General features: G+C 52.7%; 1 protein-coding gene across 1 annotated transcript in view; it reads right to left on the bottom strand.

The window, feature by feature from the left end:
• The window catches only part of LOC132320047 (hydrocephalus-inducing protein homolog), a 144,128-nt gene that overhangs the window by 13,525 nt on the left and 111,294 nt on the right, over positions 1 to 19,309 (bottom strand). The window contains exons 43-66 of the mRNA XM_059832150.1: positions 18,250 to 18,415; positions 16,860 to 17,495; positions 16,190 to 16,402; positions 15,544 to 15,746; positions 15,180 to 15,362; positions 14,840 to 14,959; positions 13,367 to 13,526; positions 13,089 to 13,261; positions 12,422 to 12,620; positions 11,461 to 11,560; positions 10,817 to 10,916; positions 10,133 to 10,301; positions 9,612 to 9,850; positions 9,174 to 9,288; positions 8,353 to 8,557; positions 7,760 to 7,995; positions 6,877 to 7,028; positions 5,955 to 6,147; positions 4,964 to 5,072; positions 4,120 to 4,380; positions 3,479 to 3,621; positions 2,918 to 3,136; positions 1,601 to 1,761; positions 914 to 1,026 (exon numbers count right to left, since the gene is read on the bottom strand). Of these exons, the coding sequence (XP_059688133.1) occupies positions 914 to 1,026; positions 1,601 to 1,761; positions 2,918 to 3,136; positions 3,479 to 3,621; positions 4,120 to 4,380; positions 4,964 to 5,072; positions 5,955 to 6,147; positions 6,877 to 7,028; positions 7,760 to 7,995; positions 8,353 to 8,557; positions 9,174 to 9,288; positions 9,612 to 9,850; positions 10,133 to 10,301; positions 10,817 to 10,916; positions 11,461 to 11,560; positions 12,422 to 12,620; positions 13,089 to 13,261; positions 13,367 to 13,526; positions 14,840 to 14,959; positions 15,180 to 15,362; positions 15,544 to 15,746; positions 16,190 to 16,402; positions 16,860 to 17,495; positions 18,250 to 18,415 (4,568 nt within the window). The remainder of the gene's footprint in view (positions 1 to 913; positions 1,027 to 1,600; positions 1,762 to 2,917; positions 3,137 to 3,478; positions 3,622 to 4,119; positions 4,381 to 4,963; positions 5,073 to 5,954; positions 6,148 to 6,876; positions 7,029 to 7,759; positions 7,996 to 8,352; positions 8,558 to 9,173; positions 9,289 to 9,611; positions 9,851 to 10,132; positions 10,302 to 10,816; positions 10,917 to 11,460; positions 11,561 to 12,421; positions 12,621 to 13,088; positions 13,262 to 13,366; positions 13,527 to 14,839; positions 14,960 to 15,179; positions 15,363 to 15,543; positions 15,747 to 16,189; positions 16,403 to 16,859; positions 17,496 to 18,249; positions 18,416 to 19,309) is intronic.

Below are 19,309 nucleotides of genomic sequence, written 5' to 3'. Positions count from 1 at the left end.
GTTGTGCATGGTGGAGAGAAGGCTTTGGGGAACAGCACTGCTCTGTCCTTCACACCCTTTCCTTCCTTCCTCTTTGTCAGGCTTTCATAACCGACAACCAGCCAGCTAATGGCACAGCAGACCGGCTTCAGCACAAGCGTGCCCCGTGCCGGGGAACAGCCAACACCAGGACCCACAGGGGAGGGAGTTAAGCACATTCAGAGCGTCAAGGACTTTGGTTGAGGTCTCCCAGCTCGGCAATCAGACAAGCTGCTTGTGCTAGGAAACGCAAGGGTTGACAGCTCTCCTCATTCCTGTTCCTGATGAGACCTCTTGGACACACAGCCCTGTTTCCCCGCACAACCACGCTGCTCCCAAGGAGACCACGCGCTCAGACACAAACACATTACTGCAGGTCAATGAGTCACGGCCCCGCCGTTGAGCTCCGATGGCTGCTGTGAGCAGGGTCTCCGCCTGCAGCAAACACTCCCGTGCCCGAGTTAGGAGGGTTAATTTAGACAGTGACTTTGCTTTTGCTGTAGACTGGGGAATTGCACACAGACAGTGTCTGCAGGTCAGCGAACCCGTTGTTACACTATCAATTTTCCCAGTCTCAGAGACTTGCCAAAGAAGTGCCCTGACGTCCCCCTTCCCAGTCCCGACCCACCACGTGCCTCTCCCCTGAGCCAGGCCCAGCTCCCGCGCAGAGCACAAGCGTCAGAGCAAGTGTAGGAGGGTCTGAAAGGCAGAGAGGGGGCAAGGAGAAAGTCTCCAGCTGCAGCTGGGAAGATGCTGGTGAAGGTGGGTGACCAGACAGCGATGAAAAAGCAATTCATGCTCTGGGTTGAAGTGGTATAGTCTTCTCACAAAGCCCTCAGCTACCAACTGAAACACCCCGGGCACTCCCAGCTGCCACAGAAAGCTAGTGCCTTACCATCCAGACTGGGCAGGAGCAGCTCCCCAGTATGGCTCACTGCCCTTTCATCCTCCACAGCCCTCATCCAGGTGTATTCCAGGGCCACATTCCCTGTATTGGACAGCTGGAAACTGAAAAGCAAGGAGGAGGCATAAAAAGAAAACGTCCAATAAATACCAAGCAAGTAGAAAAGTAACCCTGTACGGTGGGCTCCCGGCACCCCTTTCTTTATGCTGAGTAGCATCTTCTTCCCCAGACAACTCTGCCACGTCTAGATCGCTGCCCTGGGCTGCCCCGAGACAAAGTATTTCAAAGTTTGGAAGTTTAAGAGGAAATGGCAGACATGGTGCCCAGGAGAATTAATCCAAGGGTCTTACTCTGGTCTTTATGTCTCGGTTTGGTGTTATTTTGACTGAAAACTCGTCTTCAAGCAGATAAGGACAGGCAACACACAATGAAAGCAAAACCATGGTTGTTCTCAGCAGAAAGGCATGGCAGGATGGCAACCACCATCTCCTGCTTGGCTTTGTGTGTAGATATGCGGGCCCCAGCACCCAGCCAGGACTTGGAAAGGATGAAACCAAAAAATTATGTGTTTAAAGGGAAGAACAGCAGGTGAGACTGCTCTAGGGAAGCAGACACCGTGTCAGCCCTGGGCAAAGGCAGCTCCCACACGCAGGTCCCTGCCTGGCCTCCAGCACTCACGTGAACGTCCTCGTCTGGAAGAGCAAGGTCTCCTCGAACTGAATCATGTCCGTATCCAGCTTGAACTCGGCGTAGTCAACGACAGCACTGAGGCGAAGCTCCACCTCACGGCTGCTCTTCTCCAGGACAGTGTGAGCTGGTTCTGGCTCTGGCTCGACCACCTCCAAACAGGACAGGAAAGAATCACTGAGCAGAGCCCAGAAAGCCACGCTGAACAGGGAGTCTTTTGGCCTCCAAAATCAGCCACATAGAGGGGCTAGAAAGGACCATTCCCATTTATTTCCCTGGAAAGATGATAAAATGTGACCCTTCCGCTACAATATTTGTTTCTACCTACTGATCAGAGGAATCACCACGACTGCAAATACACCCATGGGGACTATGGCCGGGTATCGGTCCCCGTGTTTCAACCCTGCAGAGTGTCTGACCTTCTTCCTGGCTCCCCATAAATCTAGCAGGCCCCTAAATTAGGATTAAGTTCCGCTGCTGGAGCTCTGTGGATGGAGAACCCCAAGAATGAACAAACCTAGAAAGCACCTTTTCCTTCTTGTCTTAGGAGAAAGTGCTTTCCAGACGTCTCGGGTGGGGCAACAGCCACACTGGTGGGGGCTGGGGATGGGCATTTTGGGATGGGCACAAACTCACTAGGAAAGTCTCCAACTGCTGATGCTCGGATGGGGAAGAAGTTTGGTTTGCAGGTCTTACTTTGGTTCAGAAACTAGGGAAGACCCATCACCCAAGACAAGTGTGTTTGGCAAGAATGATAGTAAAAGCAAGAGTTTCTGGAGATGATACTTCTCCGAACTCCCGCATGACTGCCATATAGTGCCTGGGCTGCCCCATAATGAGCTATCCCACACGATATAGAGACCACAACTAAAATCTCCAGTACCAGTACAGACAGAGCTCAGAGCTCACCCGCAATGTGCTGGTGGGCTAGCCAGCATACACGAAAGAGCGCTAGTGTTGCTCTCCACTTTAAAACAAGGGGACAGAGCGCAGTGGATTTAACTCCTTGTTGGTGAAAAGGCACTGATTCAGATGAATAGATTTTCACACCATAAAATCAGCAGAGACTGATAGTTCGCACGTGGCTAAATGTCTCTTGTAAACTAAACATCTCTCGTCAAAAAGACTTCCCCATCTTGTGCGAGCGTAGCAGGTCACCGTGCATCCACCTCTCCCCTAAAAAGCACTGCTGGTTAACCTCACGGATGGATTAAATGTCAGGAGGAAGCAGGAGCCAGCTTAGCCAGCAAGGAGGGTGGTCTGCTGCCGTTGGCAGCTCTTTTTGTAGAAGCTCAGTTAGCTTTTTACCTTCTTCTTGAGAGGCCACGTGGCTGCCGGGCCCCTCGCGGCATCCACCCACTTGACGGTGCGCAGGCGGTCGTCCCAGTCGGTAACCAGCTCTGGAGGCAGCTGGAAGGCGATCCTAGCCACCTGACACTTCACAGGGTGCTTTTGGAAAGCGACCGCAACATCCGATTTCAAGGTCACCGTGATGTCCTTAGCACAGCCAGCATGGAGGTGTCCCACCTAGGGAGAACCGGAAAGCCAAGACCAAACTGGAATCACTGGCAAGGGCAAGACTGACAGCAAAGGGATTGATGTGTTGAGGAGCTGTGCCAGGGATCTGCATTTTATTGTGTATTTATCTGAAGTTTGATAGGGAAAAAGTACAAACAAAAGATGCCACCTCCCATAACACGGAGCCTTTTCTGCCGGGCTGACAGCCCTGCCCCAGCAAAGCCAGGGATTGCATCTCCTACGTGGCACTGGAATGGGCTCTCACTGGGACGTGGTGACTCCCTGCTAACTCCTGGCAACCCGCCGGGAAGGGCTCGACCAGTGGGGAAAGGCAGAGCCGTTCAAACTCACCTGGGGGGAGAAGTGAAACGGGGTGTCTGCCAGCCACTCAAACCGCACCGCCTCCCCCCTGCTGCGATTGGTGATGGTGAAGGTCACGGGGTAAGGTGTCCCGATGTGACAGTCCCCGAATTGGATGTGATCCACTCTGGTAGCTGTTAAGAAAGAGAGCAAGGGATCTCAGCGTGCTGTGAGGTCCGCCCGCCCCCCTCACACGCACAGACACACGTATGTCCAACTCCTTTCCTCGCTCCAAGCCTTCCTCCCTCTGGGAGGTGCAGATCCCCATCCTACCACTTTCAGAGATACACCCTGACATGTCCCTAAACACGCGGCTGTGTCTGTGCAGAGGGGACATGCGGTGCAGCACGCACAGCCTCTGTGCACAGGGCTGGCACGCTCACAGACCACCAGACCTCCTTTTAGAGATACTCAGCTGAACGCTGGCATCTCTGACCCTTCCCTCCCAGCCTGCACGCGTCCCCCTTGACAGAGGATCCTCCCTTGTGTTCTCAAGCATGGCTGCTCTGCAGGCTACAAAAGGCAACAGGATCTGTCCGCTAAGTCTGGACCACACCTGCACTGGCACAGGGTGAGCAGAAACATGTATTTTCCTCTTCCTTGCTCCATCTCGGCAGCCTCTCCTTTCTTACCCTCAATTATGTCTTCTTCCAGATTGCCTTCAGTGTTCTCTTCGTTGCTGTCTGCCACTAGTCCATGGATGTTATCAAGCGTGAAGTCATCCTCGTAGCCTTCACCCACCAGCTGAATGTCGGTCTCTTCATAGGGGTTGTCCACCACTGAGAGGTGGATCTTCCCTTCCACACGTTGGGCCAGGCTGGGTTTGAAAAGCACGTCAAACTCTGCTAATTCCCCGTGATGCAGGACCAGGCAAGCGGTGTGGGGCTTCCTCCCTGCACAGCAATGGAAATCAGAGACAAGTGATACAGCTGTACAGAGGAAATATTCCATTGGGTATAAGAGGAATAAGAGGTTGAAACACAGCTGTCTCTAAGCACAGGTTCGCCCACCACTGGTTCCAGACCCTCCTCCTATATTCACAAGACTATGAAACCACCATGTATATCACTGCTTAAGCATCTCAACCTTAGGTTAACACGCAGCTCTCACTCAAACTTCTCAAGCCGTACGTAAAGCTGAGTCAAAGAGCGGTTTTGGCTTTTGTTGGCTGGCTGTGGGCTCAAGGGCTGCCTCTGTTCAGGCTGGTAACTCCCCACATGCAGCAGAGACCTCAGACGGTCCATTCAAGTGCTGATAATTCCCCGACAACTCAACCCACCACGTCCAGAAGAACAGAAAAACTTCCTACAACTTGCTAGGAGGAAACTCTGCAAAGAGTCCACGGGAAAAAATAGGGGTACAGAGAGCCCCAGGAAAGAAAGTATGTCTAACATCTGGCTGCTGCTTGGCCAGGTCAAGAGCAGGGCACGCATCTTCCCTGTGGGAATGACCACACTTCATGGTTAATGAATTTACCTTCTCCAGGAGAGTCCTCCTTCGTGCCCGCAGCTTGGTAGATGCAGTGTGTGGTGGGCCTGGCTTTCAAGAAGAAAACTCCCCCTTCATCCAACAGGTCTATCATCAACTGAGAAAAGGGAACACAGAGAACGACCACACTGGTGTGGGTACAGGGTGGCACGCAGATCGACACCGTACCGCTGCTGGTCCAGCACGGGGAGCCCAGCACGCTTCCCCGCTTCAAACACAGCTCTTAGCACAAAGTTTAAGTAAAATCAGACAGAAAAAAAGAGTGTTCAGAGGCATTGGGATATCATTAAATTAGAACCAAACAGGACAGAAAGTACTAAAAGCAATGAGCAGAATGGAATTAAACTACAACTGAGTTTAATTAAAATGTAGTAAAATGTGATCAAATACAATCTAATGTAACTAGGACATGCCACATTCCCACATGAGAACCAAAGCATGAGAAGAGAGTCGGGAGGAAAAATACCCCATCAACTTTCTTGTGTTGTGTTGAACTGAAAAGGATAGACTGGTCAGAAACTCACATTGCCAAGAGGAACACCCTTCCTGGAAAGCAGAATTCAGTCATTTGCTTAAAAAGAATTTCTGAGACCCATTCCTGTGCAGTTCACTGCGGCACAGAGTGGAAAGAGTAACCGGCATAAAACCCACGGGTGGGTCAAGACTAGCGGAGACAGCAGCAGTGGTTGCAAAGGAGAGGGGGACAAAGACGAAGGGCTGATGGAACTTTCCTAGAGGGATCTGGCTGAGAAACGAGACTTTTCCCACTGGTTTGCCAAAGCATCTTCCAGAAAGTCAGAGGGAGTTATTCTCCTGCGATGGAGTGGCTCTGAGCGCAAGGCAAGGGTTTCATTTGGTGTTCAACTGCACACATAGAGTAGCGGTGCATCTGTGCACCTCTACCACGTTTTTTGGTGCCCTTCCTCCATGGCACAAGGACTTCTTCCCAGACCAGAGCATTCCCTGAGCAGGTCCTCACCTGGACAGGTATGACGCCATCATTCTGAAGGACCAGAGACAGTTTTTCTGAATCACCCAGCAACAGCTTCTTGAAGAGCAGCAGTGGGTTCCCTCTCTTATTGTGAAGGACCGGGCGCAAGACCGTCACTCGAGGCAGATGCCCATCTCCACTGATATCGAAGGTCAGGCTTTGTGCTTTAATTGCTGCAGGGCTGCAGGAGAGGCAGAGGAGAAATCCTTACGGCTGGCACTAACCCATTTCCCACTTGGCAATCAATGAAGCGAGTGCCATCCACTGCGTTTTCCCTGCCTGCTGCTCCTGTACCCCACGACACAGCTCCCTCTCACCCCTCTCCTCCCAGTCAGATCAGGGCCATTCACAAGAAGAATCTGCTCTGAAGAGACAGAGCCTTCCAGAATAACAGTTAAAAATAATTTCACTTCATCGACTCATGCACTACAGCAGGTAAATAATGAGGCAACAGATGAGACATGGCAAATTCACTGGCTGCGGTGATATGAGACATACGCAAAAAGCACAAGCACAGCATGAAAATAGTAGAAAAGCAAGAAGGGAGAAGTAAATAAATAACACAAGGAGGAAATAATGCGTGCTGACTTGCTGACACAGAAACCGCTTCATCTAACCCTTTGTCCTTGGAAAGCCCCAGCTCAGCTGTCGCACATCTCCGTTTCTTTCTGATTCAATAACTTCCAGTTGGCTACCTGATGTTCTTCATAGACACTCATATAGGCTAAACTATGACCCTTATTTTTCTGCTCTGCTCTATCTAGTAGTTACTGCCTCCTATATTACCTAATGCTAAGTACTCGACCTAAGGCTAATGAAAGCATTAGGGTTAACAAGAGGTCGACGTCCTCCCAGAGGAGAGGCAGCTATCAGAAAGGTGTCCCCGACAAGATGCCCCAGGGTGAATTACCTTGCCTGGACATTAAGGGATGCCTCAAAAGTGCACTGGTAGCTCTGCATCGCTTGCGGAGTGAAGGTCACTGTAGCAAAGGCGTGGGAGCGGCTGGGCACGCACATCCGAACGGGATCCACCTCGAAAATGTGGCTAACAGGGCTGTTAAGCTTGGGGAACCCACAAAGAGGTGTTAGGAGAAAACATCCTTCAATATGATTTGCCTTAGTCACATATTCATCATGGGGAACAGCCCCAGGCAGCATTTTCCTTCCTGCTTCCCTGGACAGGCTCCTTCCATCTCAGGGGTGACTCCAAAGTGGCGCTGACCTTGCACACGAGCTGCCATAAAGCCCAGGAGTGCAAAAGCTTGCTCTGAGCGCTGGGCAGCCAGCCCAGCGTACTTGGGAGGTGGGGACTGCATGGCAAACCCCACAAATAACCTAGAATTGGCCTTTAAAGAGAACGGAAAGATCAGGGAGCCTGAGGAAATGGTCTGCTTCGAGCCCTGGCACATCAGTCCAGTAAAAGCCCCCATCTGAGCATGCTTCCAAGAAGGGTTCAGGTCTCCCACCAAAGATACAGAGGGTTGAGCCAAAACCTTGCTTGAATCACGGAATCACTACGGTTGGAAAAGACCTGTAAGATCATCAAGTCCAACCATCAACCCAACCCCACCATGCCCACTAAACCATGTCCCACAGTGCCTCATCCACACGTTCCTTGAACACCTGAGACACACTGAATTCAATTGCCACCCCAGCATTGCTGCTCTCCCCTCTAGTTTGACCTGCACTGAGCTGAACTAGTCCAGACGAGAGGAAGCAATGAATCTGGAGAAGGCGGCAGGCTACAACACAGCCTTTAAAGAGCAACAGTGGCCTTGGCCTCTTGTTCCTACCTTACTGGGGATGGGTTTGATGGAGAAAACCACGTCACAGGGGACTTTGTTCACGTTGCAGATCTTGAAGCGAGCTGTGGCCCGGTGCCCAACCAGAACGTTGGTGAAAATGAACTTGTTCTCATCTGTGACGAACACGCCCTTGTCTCGCACTGTCCGTAGGATCCGGCAGAGGTTGATGCTGCTGCAGATCCGATGTTCCTCAAAGATGGACTCCATGTCATCAACCACAAATGCTGTGAGCAGACAAGAGGGAGGGCTGAGGATGAAGAAGCCTTCCTGCTCAATTTATCTGGACCCTCTTGGCCTCTCAGAAGGCTTGATAAGCCCTTTCTGCCTGGGTCACTGCAAAACCCAACCTGGGTGGGGAGTTGGCTGTGAGGATGGAGCTCAGTCACCCTCAGTCTTAAAGGGCAGCGCTTTCCCTGTATCCTTCCATGCTTCCCTCCCAGCCTCCCCCCACTGGTGGACTTGAAAAGGACTGGAACCTCTGAGGATTTTAAGATGGGACTTTAGGGTTAGGGCGTCTCTCTGTAAGCCTGGGTGCTGATCAGCAGCAGGTCTGGCCAGGGGAACCTGTGGACGGGGCGTACCTGGGAGGCAGGACTCAGCAAACAGGGTGTAGGGGATGCCAAGGGGATTGTCCGTAGGGTCTCTGTCGCTGATGTCGATGGACAGGTACTCCTTGCAGATCCCCACTGGCTCTGCGTGGCAGTCCACTGTGATCATCTGCTGGCCCCCAGGAGGGATGGAGCCAAAGCCAGGGTACACCATGAACATGCCTAGAGTGAGGCGAGCCTGCAGAGAGAGTCCCAGGAGAGGCTTGAGCATCCCCAGCAAGGAGTATGCCACTCCTTGACCTCCAGCCGGGCCCAAGCCCCCAGTCCCAGGGCAGGGAGGGATGATTCCATGGCCCAAAGGCAGCCCCAGGATGACATGAACAAGCTGGGAGGAGGCATAGGCTTGTCCCAAGTGGTATGGAGAAAGGAGTTGCGGTGTGAAGGGTGGAGGTGGTGGCTGGGATCCTTCAACCTCCAGGGGTAAAACAGGAGAGCAGAAACGATGGGAGAGGAGAGAGGGGGCTGGGAAGAAGAAAAAGCAAGGTCATCTCATATCAGCGGACTGGGAGTTCAAACAGGGATGTTCCGCATCTGTGGTATTCATAGACCTGTTTTGGCCAGCAGCTACCAAACACAGGACCTGCTCCCCTCCCTTGAGCCCACAACTTCAGGTCTGAGCCAGAGCATGGGACTGTCAGTGGGACTGAGCAGCTCCTGCCTCTGCTTGTGGCTGGGAGATGACCTCCGTCATGCAGACCACCAGATCTCATGGCGACAAGCCCCCCAGGCTGGGCACAGCAGCGTCCTCCCACTCCAGCTGCAGTGGCACGTGTTGGGGAGCCGGAGCCACCCACCTGCAGGAAGGTGTTTGTGTCCTTTGGCAGCGAGCGCTTGCTTTGTCTGACCGAGGGAGTCATTTTGCCCAAGTTTTCACTCTCGTGGGAGCGGGCAGATTTGATTCGATGTGCACTGAGAGGAGAAAGCAGAAAACATCCATCACGCTGAGCTCCCCCTGCCTTTCTCCGAGGCCAAAGCTGGCCTTCCTCGCCATGGAGGAAAGTCCTCCTGCTCCCGGAGAGCTGCCTGCACCACCCATTGCTGTAGCTTATGGATAGGTCAGCTGTATCACCGGCTTTGTCCTACACATGGGGATACTGAGGGGTTTTTCTGCTCCCTGCTCACAAGCCAGTGACGCAGATGGACAAGAACCCAGGTGTCCTGGCTGCCTGTCACACCCCAGCCATGCTGTGGTGCCTCCTCGGGCAGGAAGGGTGGTGCAGGTCTTCTCTCACCTTTTCCTTGGCAATACAGGTGCAGCCTGGTCCGCTCGGTAGATGACGAATTTAAAGTCAAGGACGCCTTTGTTCTCCAGCGTGAAGGTGCAGGTTTTCCTGGTGCCATTCGTCAAGGCACCCAAGTTGATGAGCGAGGCAGGATAAATGCTGTACTTGCTGTACACAGCTTTTGCTGACACCCTCACTGGGACGACAGCGATGGTCTCGCCTCCTTCACAGATGCTGGGCTCAATCACCTGCAACCGGAGGAGGGGTTGGTAAATGCAGCAGAGGCCAGCCTCTATCTCTGTCCCCTGATGCCACCCCAAGTCCCCATCAGCTCACCCTCCCTGCTTAAACGCCTCCTCCAGAGCCAATTTCAGCTCTGCTTAGGAAGCATCACAAATGGTTTCTGAAAGACTTTATTGTATATGGATGAGAGAGGATTCCCCAACTAAAGCCTTCCTCCCAGAAGACACGTGTCCTGCTTACACTCCCAAGACGCGGTGTGCTAACACCGCCTGGCCCAGGCAGCTCACCTGGCACTGCAGGATGGGTTTGTTCTCAATGCTCATTTCCATCTTGGGATGGAAGAGCAGCCGGACCTGCACGGGGTGCCCGGAGGCAGTCAGCACGCCCTTCTGCGGCTGGATAGTGAAGTGGGATGCCAGGTCGCGTATGTTGGTATCTGCGGCTTCCAGCTTGAAACTGGGGTGAAAGGGAAGGAACAGACCTCTGCAGTTAAAAATACCGGTGCCACCAGCACAGCCGGGACTTTGCATAGGACCATAAAAAAAATAATAAAAGGGAAAGAGTCCAGATCTGCTTGGGGAATCCCAGATCTTGACACAGAGTGCAGACAGTCAGCAGTGTTGTAAGCTAACCTTGACACCAAATTTTTTCATTCCCTCCTTTAAAGAGTCTCAAAGAGAAATGAGCTGACCCTCAAAGGAGGGCAATGAATCTCAGCAGTGAGGGGTTTACATTTCAGGGCCCCTCCTTCTGGTTCCTGCTGAGCTGTGAAGAATTGCTGGTGTGTGGCTGGATTCTCTATTAAAGTATTTGAGCTTAGAGAGCCCAGGTTTTATATTTACCTGGAGCATGAGGTAGTCAGCATGGGAACAGGTTCTGACCATGGACAGAAGGAGAATGCAGGCCTGGGTGGCACCATGCATTCACAGGTGGTGGCACCATGCATTCACAGACCAGGCAGCTGGACCCACCTGTACGCAATCTCGTATTTCCCTTTGTTCTTCAGGGTTAGCACCTGCTTTGCCTCATCCAGGACCTTAAGGATCCCAAAATCCACGCTGCCATCTGTACCTGCAGAAAACCCCCAGAGAGAGGTAAGAAATGGTGAATATTTGTGAGCTGCTGCAGACTACACCAAGTGACAAGATACAGATTTGGAGTTCTCAGGTGGCACAAAACCCTTCTCGGCAAGTTTCTCTTATGGAAGGTTTTTCTAGCTACTTTGCTGCCCTTTCCCTTACTTGGAGAATATGTGTAGGGTTTAGTAGCTAAGGAGCTCAATTTCCATCTGCCTGCTTCCAAGCACAGATCCAACAACTCTCTGTGCCATGCCGAGCCTTCACGAATTGCCAATTGCTTGTTCACATCACTGTCGTTTCAAAGCCCCCAAATCAATCTGCACATGAAGTTGCACACTTCAAAGTTTGGAGGCGAGAGACTCAAGGCTCTCTCTGGGTCCTGACAGTGCTTCACTCCACGCAGCTTGCAGGATACGTGCGTTACGTATCCGTGCCACGCTTGCATGGTACCCCATCCTGCTCCAAGTGCCCTGGTTGCTCACCTGCCAAGGCAATGCCATGCACCGGACTACTTGGCTTCGGGGGCATCCACTCACCTTTAGAAATGCCGATGCTCAAAGCAACGTCATAGGCCTCCGCAAGGATTTGGATATTTTCAGTCTGAACAATCCCCAGGATGTTTTCTGCATCTGAAACCTGAGATGTCAAGAAACAAACACTGCTTAGACCATTCTCAATTCTTTTGGAGGACAACATACGAGGGCTTGCCTCTGCTGCTTCCACCATGGCCTCCCCTGCTTGACAAGCATTTGTGACTCCCAAACTTTCCTAACCCGTTCATCTCACGGGCTGACCCAGCGAGATTCTGACGCAGGAAGAAACCCTGTCAGCCCACCTCGGCCCTCCTCTAGCAGCAGTGTTGCTGCTAAAGCGCCCTGGGAAGCAAGGGGATGTTAAAGCAACCACAAGAAGTGTGAGGTGTCCCAGAGCACCTGGCATTGATGCCCAACCCTCTCCTCTTCAACCACCCAGCACCCTCACTGAAACACAGCCCCTAAACCATGGGGAACAAAATCCCAGGCTGAAAGTTTGTTGCTCCATGTTAAGAGCCCCAGACGGACTCCAGGATGGCTGCAGGGAGCACGCCCAAGTCTGGACAACCAAACGACAGCACTCAACCATGCACAGCAGCAAGGTGGTTGTTGTACGGGCTCAGGACGAAGCCTCAAAACCCAGATGTAGGCCACGCAGATGCAGCACCTCTTCCTGAGGTGCTGTACACAGCAGTACATCTCTTCCGGACTCCACAGCGTACTTGCCCCATGAAGCTCAGCTACAAGAGCACCCTAGGAGTCACCTAGTTTCCAAAACGTTATCCTTCAGTGAGAGTCCCTTGCTGCTAAGGGACTGGCCCCCGGCAACGCAGGTAGAAGGGAATCTCAGGAAGGCTCATCCTTTTGCCCTCTTGGCAAGGTACCCTTCAAGCACAGTCTCCATCCCCAAGAGCACAGCGATCACTCTGCCCTGCTCTGCCAGGGAGGGCACAGTCCCCCTCACCTCTAGTCGGACCATCTTCTCAACAGTTACAGCCTTCGTGGCCTTGAAATACAGACGCACGCCAAACTCCGTGCAGGGAGCAATGATGCCCTCATCCTGTGACAGGGAGAAGTTCTCGCCGAGGTTTTCCAGCCCGCTGAGCCGCCAGGCCACGGGTAGTGGGGTGCTGTTTCGCAGCACCAGCGTCTTGCTGTCCCTCCTGTAGAGACAAGACGACACTCAGCACCGATTGCTCGACAGTCGTGCTAGCCTTGCAACTGAATGCAACTTGGAGCAGCCCTAGCCATGCGTATGAAATCATATTTTAATGTTTTCCCTATGTCACAAGTCTGAGAGGTGAGGTCCTTGGGGGACAGCTTGGTGTCAGAAGTGCATCCAAGAGAAGGGAGATAAGGAGGAGCCACTGGACTGCTCTGCAACCAGCAGACAAGATAACCAATGCATCGAGATGCCCATGGCACAGCATTGCTGGGGGGCTATGGAGCTCGTGGCTGTTACAGGATATCGGAGCCAGCAAGGAATGGTGAGCAAGGGACTGGGAATTGCTGAAGAAAAAGGGATGCTAGCCCAGCCTCCAACCTGAGTGGCCACACAGCCGGCGAGAGAAGCTGAAGGGAAGCCCTCTGTCAGCTCTCGTCACCAGCAGAGTGGCCGCGGGATGACTGACCTGTGCAGAAGCAGCCTGTCGAAATGCACCTGCTTGGAGCTGACCCCCAGCTCCACCTGCACCCCCTGGCAGCACAGGCGGAAGACCACCGGCTCCGGGTTCTCCTTAATGCAGCAGATGAGGTTGTCTTCCACGAGGCCAGCTGAATTGGGGTACGCCCAAACGCTCAGCTCCTAGCCCCGTCCCCGCAAAAAGAAATACAGAAGAGCATTCAGTGAGCAGGAGGAACAGCTCCTGGGCACTTCTACCAGAGCCTGCCCTACCTGTCCGTCTCCTACCTGCTTCTCGTTAGGTTTCAGCCTCATGCTGGGAGGGTCTAAAAGGAACGTGTCCGCTTCGACGTCGTGCTCAAAGAAGAAATGCACCTCGGCCTCCAGTGGGGTGACATTGAGGATGGTTAACTTCTCACAGTTGCTGGGATACTGCAGCGCCTTGTACCTGTCCACAAAAAAGGGAAAAGGCTGCAGAAGAGATGCCAGGACCATTGTCTTCATCACACATTGAGGAAAGCACTGAGTCCTGGCAGCGGGAGGTTGCACTGGAAGACCATGGTCTAACAAGCCGGCTAAGAGAAAGGATCACTTTCACGGGCACATTGCATGGTATGCGCGTTCATCCTTGCGTTACTTTGATGTCCACCTCTGTACCTGGTGCCTCCATCCCAGAGGCGTTACGATGCACAGGCCACTTAAAAAAATGTTTTATAAAATAGAAATTCAAAGGCGCCTGGAAAAATAAAAGTACGCCAGGCACATGGGTTCTTCCCCCTTCTTTGTTGGGTTTCCTTCCCTGCAGGGTATAAAGAAATGCTTTTGAAAAGAGGTTTTAAAAATAGTTTAGCTTATCTCTTTCAAAAAAGTCATGAGGCTGTCTTTTATTTCATGGGTTAGCCCAAAGTCTGAGGGAAGGAAATAGAAAGGATTCATTCCCAAGAGGAATGCTAAATTTTACAAGTGTCCCTTCTTCTCAGGTGTGGAACAGAATTTGGAGTTAAAGGGTTAAAAAAGCAAACAGAAACCTGAGACCATTCATCAGCCTAGCTAAAGATCCTCTTTTGTTTTTTAAACTGTTTTGATTTAATTTCCTTGGGTGGTCAAAATACCACTAGCTCTCCAGAGCTCCCATGAAGACAAGAACTTCATTTCTAATATTAAAAAAAAAAAAAAAAAAGCTATGTTAAAAATAGAAATACACCAGCAGCTACAATGCCAACTTTTTTAGGCAGACTTCAGCAGTGAGGATCAGGAAAATGTAATTCCCATTTTTCTCCCTCTGCAGGTTCCGCCCCCAGCACGCATATTGGCAGGTCAACTCCAAGTCTTACAAATATTAAAGATTAATGGATGGTTTCCAAAACCATCAGCAGAATAATTGCTCATTCAGTTCAGCTCAAATCACTTTAAAAAAGCACCATAAAGTTCATTTCACAGGTGGTGAGGCTGAGATGTGGAGGGCGGACACAAGTTGCCCCAAGTCACCTTCAGGCTGGAAGCAGCACGTGGCTCTGGCCACTGAGGCACCCACCGTGTTGGAAGATCATCTCCATCTCTTCCCAGCTCCTCCAAGACTCATGTGCCTGTTTATCTACCCAAGTTCACACATCCGCGGTCCTTCAACCCCAGGTATCTCCCAGGTCTTTGCCTGGGCCTGCCCGGAATTGTGCCGCGGGGACAGCATGTCTCCAAGCATGTCCATGAAAGCACAAGGCCCTGGAGATCCCATCCCAACATCAAGAGATCATCAAGACGTACCGGTCTCTTGACTTCCCACACAGCAGCGGTCCAAAGTGGAATACACCTGTGTCCATGACATACTGCTTGAAGATGATGTCGTCATCCGCCTTGCTCTTCCTCCACTGAGGAAACACCAGCCTGGGCAGAAAAAACAGGGAATGAGGAGCTGCGAGATACTCTAAGTAGAAAACCTGGTCAGAAAGCCATAACCCTTCCTGGTGGCTGAGGCACCAGTACTGGTTCCCAGCTCAGGCAGCACGCTCTGCCCAAGCCAGAAGGCCACAGGGGTACAAGGGACAGCTCTGGCTCGGAGTTTAGGGGGGAGCAGTGTGGGAGAGCTCCCACGGGCCAGCCTTACCGCGGGTCCTGGCTGATGGTGGGATACAGGCAGGTGCCCCTGCAGGGCAGCTGGTACAGACGGTTTGTCCCCAGGATCTCAAAATGCAGCATCTGATCGAACTGGCCCAGCACTGTGGAGCTGAAGTGGACCTTCAGTTCCACCTCGCCGCGGGCAGGCACTATCCACCGGCAGCTGCTCAGCCTGGCAATTAAAGAGGAGGCTTCAGACATTGTTAACGAGCAAACGAGACAGGGAGGAGGGTTGTGAACTCGCCATCCCATGGAGGCACTGGCAGAGGGTCCCTGCAGAGCTGGGGACAATGGGCCTCGTTTGGCAAGATGGACATGAAGCAGAGGGATTCACCTCCTCCCTCACAGCTCACCTGACGGATCTCCCTGGGCACGGGACCGCGTCCATGCTGCTTTGGTCCGCCTCATGGGGACGTGTGGGTGCTCCCGTGCCTGGCCCCTGGAGACTTCGCCTCCTGCGGCTGGAGCTCCGCTTCTCCCTTGCAGCCTCCCGGCTGCCTGTGGCTTTCTGCTTCCTCGACCGGCCCCTGGTTGCGGTGACCTGCTCCTCTGGCATCTTCACACCACGAGGAGAGAGAGAAGGGAGAGAGGTGAGACCTGCCCTGAGACATCCCCATCCCGGAAAGAAAGCTGCAGGTCTGCTAACAAACAGGAGAGAGAATAAATAAGTAACCAGCATCTGCTGGTTTCAGATCTGCCCAGGGACTTGGACTTCCTTATTGGACTTTGTTTTGCCTACGAGACCTCTCCTCGCCCAGGACGACCCTCTCCTCGCCCAGGACCCTCTCCTCAAGGGAAGTTGAGGACTTTAGGTGATTTTTTTTCTCTCGTCTTACAGAACCGCCCTATGTCTCAAGCACAGCTGTCTCTTTCGGACAGACAAAAGGGATGCTTGCAGACATGGGACCCTGTCATGTCTTCACTGCCCTTCCACAGTGATCTTTTTCCATCCTCCCCCCCACCATGCCCCCAACCCAGCCTGGTCCCTTGCCCTGGCACCTTCACCGCAGGCACGGTCGGGGCATCCACAGGACTTTCCATATCCTTCTTTTCATCTTCCGCAGCAGCGTCTTCTGGCACAACAAAGACGAAGTGCTTGAGGGCTTCTCCTGCTGCAGGGAGCATCCGCTTCTCCGGGTAGTGGACCACAGAGTAAAAAGCCGTAGGGGGAATAGGAGGCCCAGAGGGACCCAGTCCCAGGTCATCCAGGATCTAAAGCATAAGAGAAATTCCCATCACCTTCATCCTCACACTCCTTCCTTAAAGGCAGGGAGCTTTTGGCAATGGGGTTTTTTTTGTTGATATGGAGTACAGTCCTTTTTTACGCCCAGTGGGGTGGGCAGGCTCCAGAGCAGTGCCAGGACCTACAAGCGGGACCTAGAGAGAAACCTCTCCTTTGAGCGACTCAGCTGCCCTGGGACCATTTTTAATGATTTCCAGACCGGGAAACTCTCTGAACAGACAGGATGCTTGAACAGAGAGAGCACTCCCTCTTTCCACCCATCTGAGGGATGCTGAGAACCTCCCCAGCCACGTGGCTGCTGCGGAGCCGTTGTGGAACATCATCAGTGGCCTGGACAAGGCTCTGTGCCATTGCCACCTGGCAGGACACAACACACCAGGGCCCAGACCATGGCAGGCTCAGCATCTGAACCTTGCAGGGCTTTACCTGCTCTGCTGCTGGCAGCTTGCCGCTCTCCAGGATCTTCTTACTCACATCTTCTGAGCTCAGCACCTGGATGTTCAAGCAGGGCACCCCGACATCCTGGCCTCTGGCTGACCCTTCTGCACCTTCCCCTTCCAGCTGAGATAACTTGGAGTCCTCAAGAGCCTTCAGTTTTCCCAGCCGCTCCTTCTCCAGGCGCTCTTTCTCCGCGCGCTCCTTCTCTCTATCCTTCCGGCTCCTGCGGCTGGATAAATACCGGCGCTGGTCTTCTGCTTGGTGCCGCACCTCCTCTTGGTTCAGGGGGGACAGCAGGATACCCTGAACCCTGTCCCAGGATGACAAAATATGCGTGACGTCCTTCTGCGATGCCTCATAGATCTTAAACCTCATGGCCAAGTTCTTCTCGCTGTCACTCAGGGCCTCGTTTTTGGTTTCCCCCTGTTCTGGGTCTGAGGGTTGCACAACCACCGCTGGGCACGCATCCGTCAGGGGAACCTTGCCTCGCTTCTTCGTATCTTCCTTGTCACCTGCAACAGAGTCTGGGCGCTCCTTTACAGATCCCTTCTTGTCCACCCCCTTGGTGACATCCGACCAGTTGCTGGTGGACACGTTGGTGTTGCTGGTGGATGTGTTCATATTCTGGGCAGGAGGAGCAAGAAAAAGCAGTGAGCATTTCAAAGCACCGACTCAAATGCTGTAGGACAGTGATGACCTTTACAATAGCACCCCAAGCCTCGTCCGAGACCGGTGCTAGGTGCTCTACAAATCCCAGTTCAGAACGCAGCTGGTACCCAGTTTAGCTCAACTGAAACCAAACTCCCCAGTGCCAGACTGATGAGGAGTCCTGCAAACCAGATGAAGAACAGAACAGCTTCCCAACCCAAACAGGGAACTTCAGACACCTCCTTATTTCTGTGCAGTCCTCTGGGCTCATTTGTGGTGTGCTGAGCATCCCTGTGGCTGGCTGACTCTGGGAAGTCTGGTTGCTAATGAATACCTAAGGCTTGGTGGTGTCTCCTGCCAGTCATGTAGGAAAAGACACCACATCCCAGACGGATCGTGGCTCAGAGGTGTAAGTCACATGCAGAGTGGGGAGAAACGCTGGACTGAAACTATCCAGGGTTTCACAGTGAATGTACGGAGTTATTTGAAGCTGTGACTCCAAGGCAGCATGATCCTAGAAGAGCAGTTCTCCAACAAACCCAGGGGAAAACACACCTCTAGCAGCATGATCCAACACCGGCTGTTGTTTCCCAGCACAGCCCCATGTGTTACTCATGGCCAGGTACTCGTCCCCAGCGCTGCATGTGACTGCTGGCTTCTGGGGGAATGGTCCAACTCAGCGGGAAGGTCCCCAGGGCTTTTACTCATCTCTATAAACACAACCACCCACCTGTCTGACTCCAGGCTGGCTTTTCTTCCCCAAAGCATTATTTTTGTCTTTGCCAAGCTCTCTCTTGCTCCGCCTGGACTTCTTCTTCAGCTCTTCTTCCTCCTTCAAGCGTTCTAGCTCCCGCCGGTGCTTTTCCTCCAGCTCTTGAGCCATCCGCTCCATCTCCCTTCAGCAAGCCAAAGAGAAAACATCCCTGAGAGTCACCACCAGAAATCTGGGCTCACCGCAATCCCAGCTGGTCCTGCACTTCAGCCATTGACTCTGAGGCCAAGCAGAACCATTAGACCATCTCCATGGACTTCCCTCAACCTGGGGAGGCTGGGAACATCCAAAGTGAGGAAAGGTGGGAGACGACCTCCAGGACCAGCCAAATCTAGGCTTTGCTGTCATAAAGCCTAAATTGCCCTGCTTCTCCAATAAGGTCCACCTGGACACCTCCAGCACACTGCCAAAGACTGATCCACCATCGCTCCGTACTGACGCCTGAAGTCCTCTCTTGATTTCCCGGTGTATAACAGCTCACAAATCACTAACACCTACTTATCCCTGCACCAATACTTCCTTGGCTTAGCCAGCCCTTCTCCCTGGGCATATCCTGCTCCTTAGGGACAATAATCACATCCATCAGAAAGCAAAGGCTGCAGGAACTGCCCTCCTGCAAAGCAGGCTCTGAACAAGCAGGTTTCCTGCTGGAACCCAGTCATGAATCATGGAAAACTTGTGCTATTGTGCTGGTTTTGGCTGGGACAGAGTTAATTTTCTCCATAGTAGCTAGTATGGGGCTGAGTTTTGGATTCGTGCTGAAAACAGTGTTGGTAATACAAAAATGTTTTAGTTATTGCTGAGCAGTGCTTACACAGCGTCAAGGCCTTTTCTGCTCCTCACACCACCCCACCAGCGAGTAGGCTGGGGGTGAACAAGAAGTTGGGAGGGGCCACAGCCGGGACAGCTGACCCCAACTGACCAAAGGGATATTCCAGACCATAGGACGTCATGCTCAGTGTATAAACTAGGGGGAAAGCTGGCCAGGAACCGCTGCTTGGGGACAGGCTGGGCATCG

Source organism: Gavia stellata, chromosome 33 (genome assembly GCF_030936135.1).
Source record: "Gavia stellata isolate bGavSte3 chromosome 33, bGavSte3.hap2, whole genome shotgun sequence".
In the NCBI taxonomy this organism is placed as follows: Eukaryota; Metazoa; Chordata; class Aves; order Gaviiformes; family Gaviidae; genus Gavia; species Gavia stellata.
Note: the sequence above shows the minus strand (reverse complement) of the source record. Positions and strands in the feature narration are given on the sequence as shown.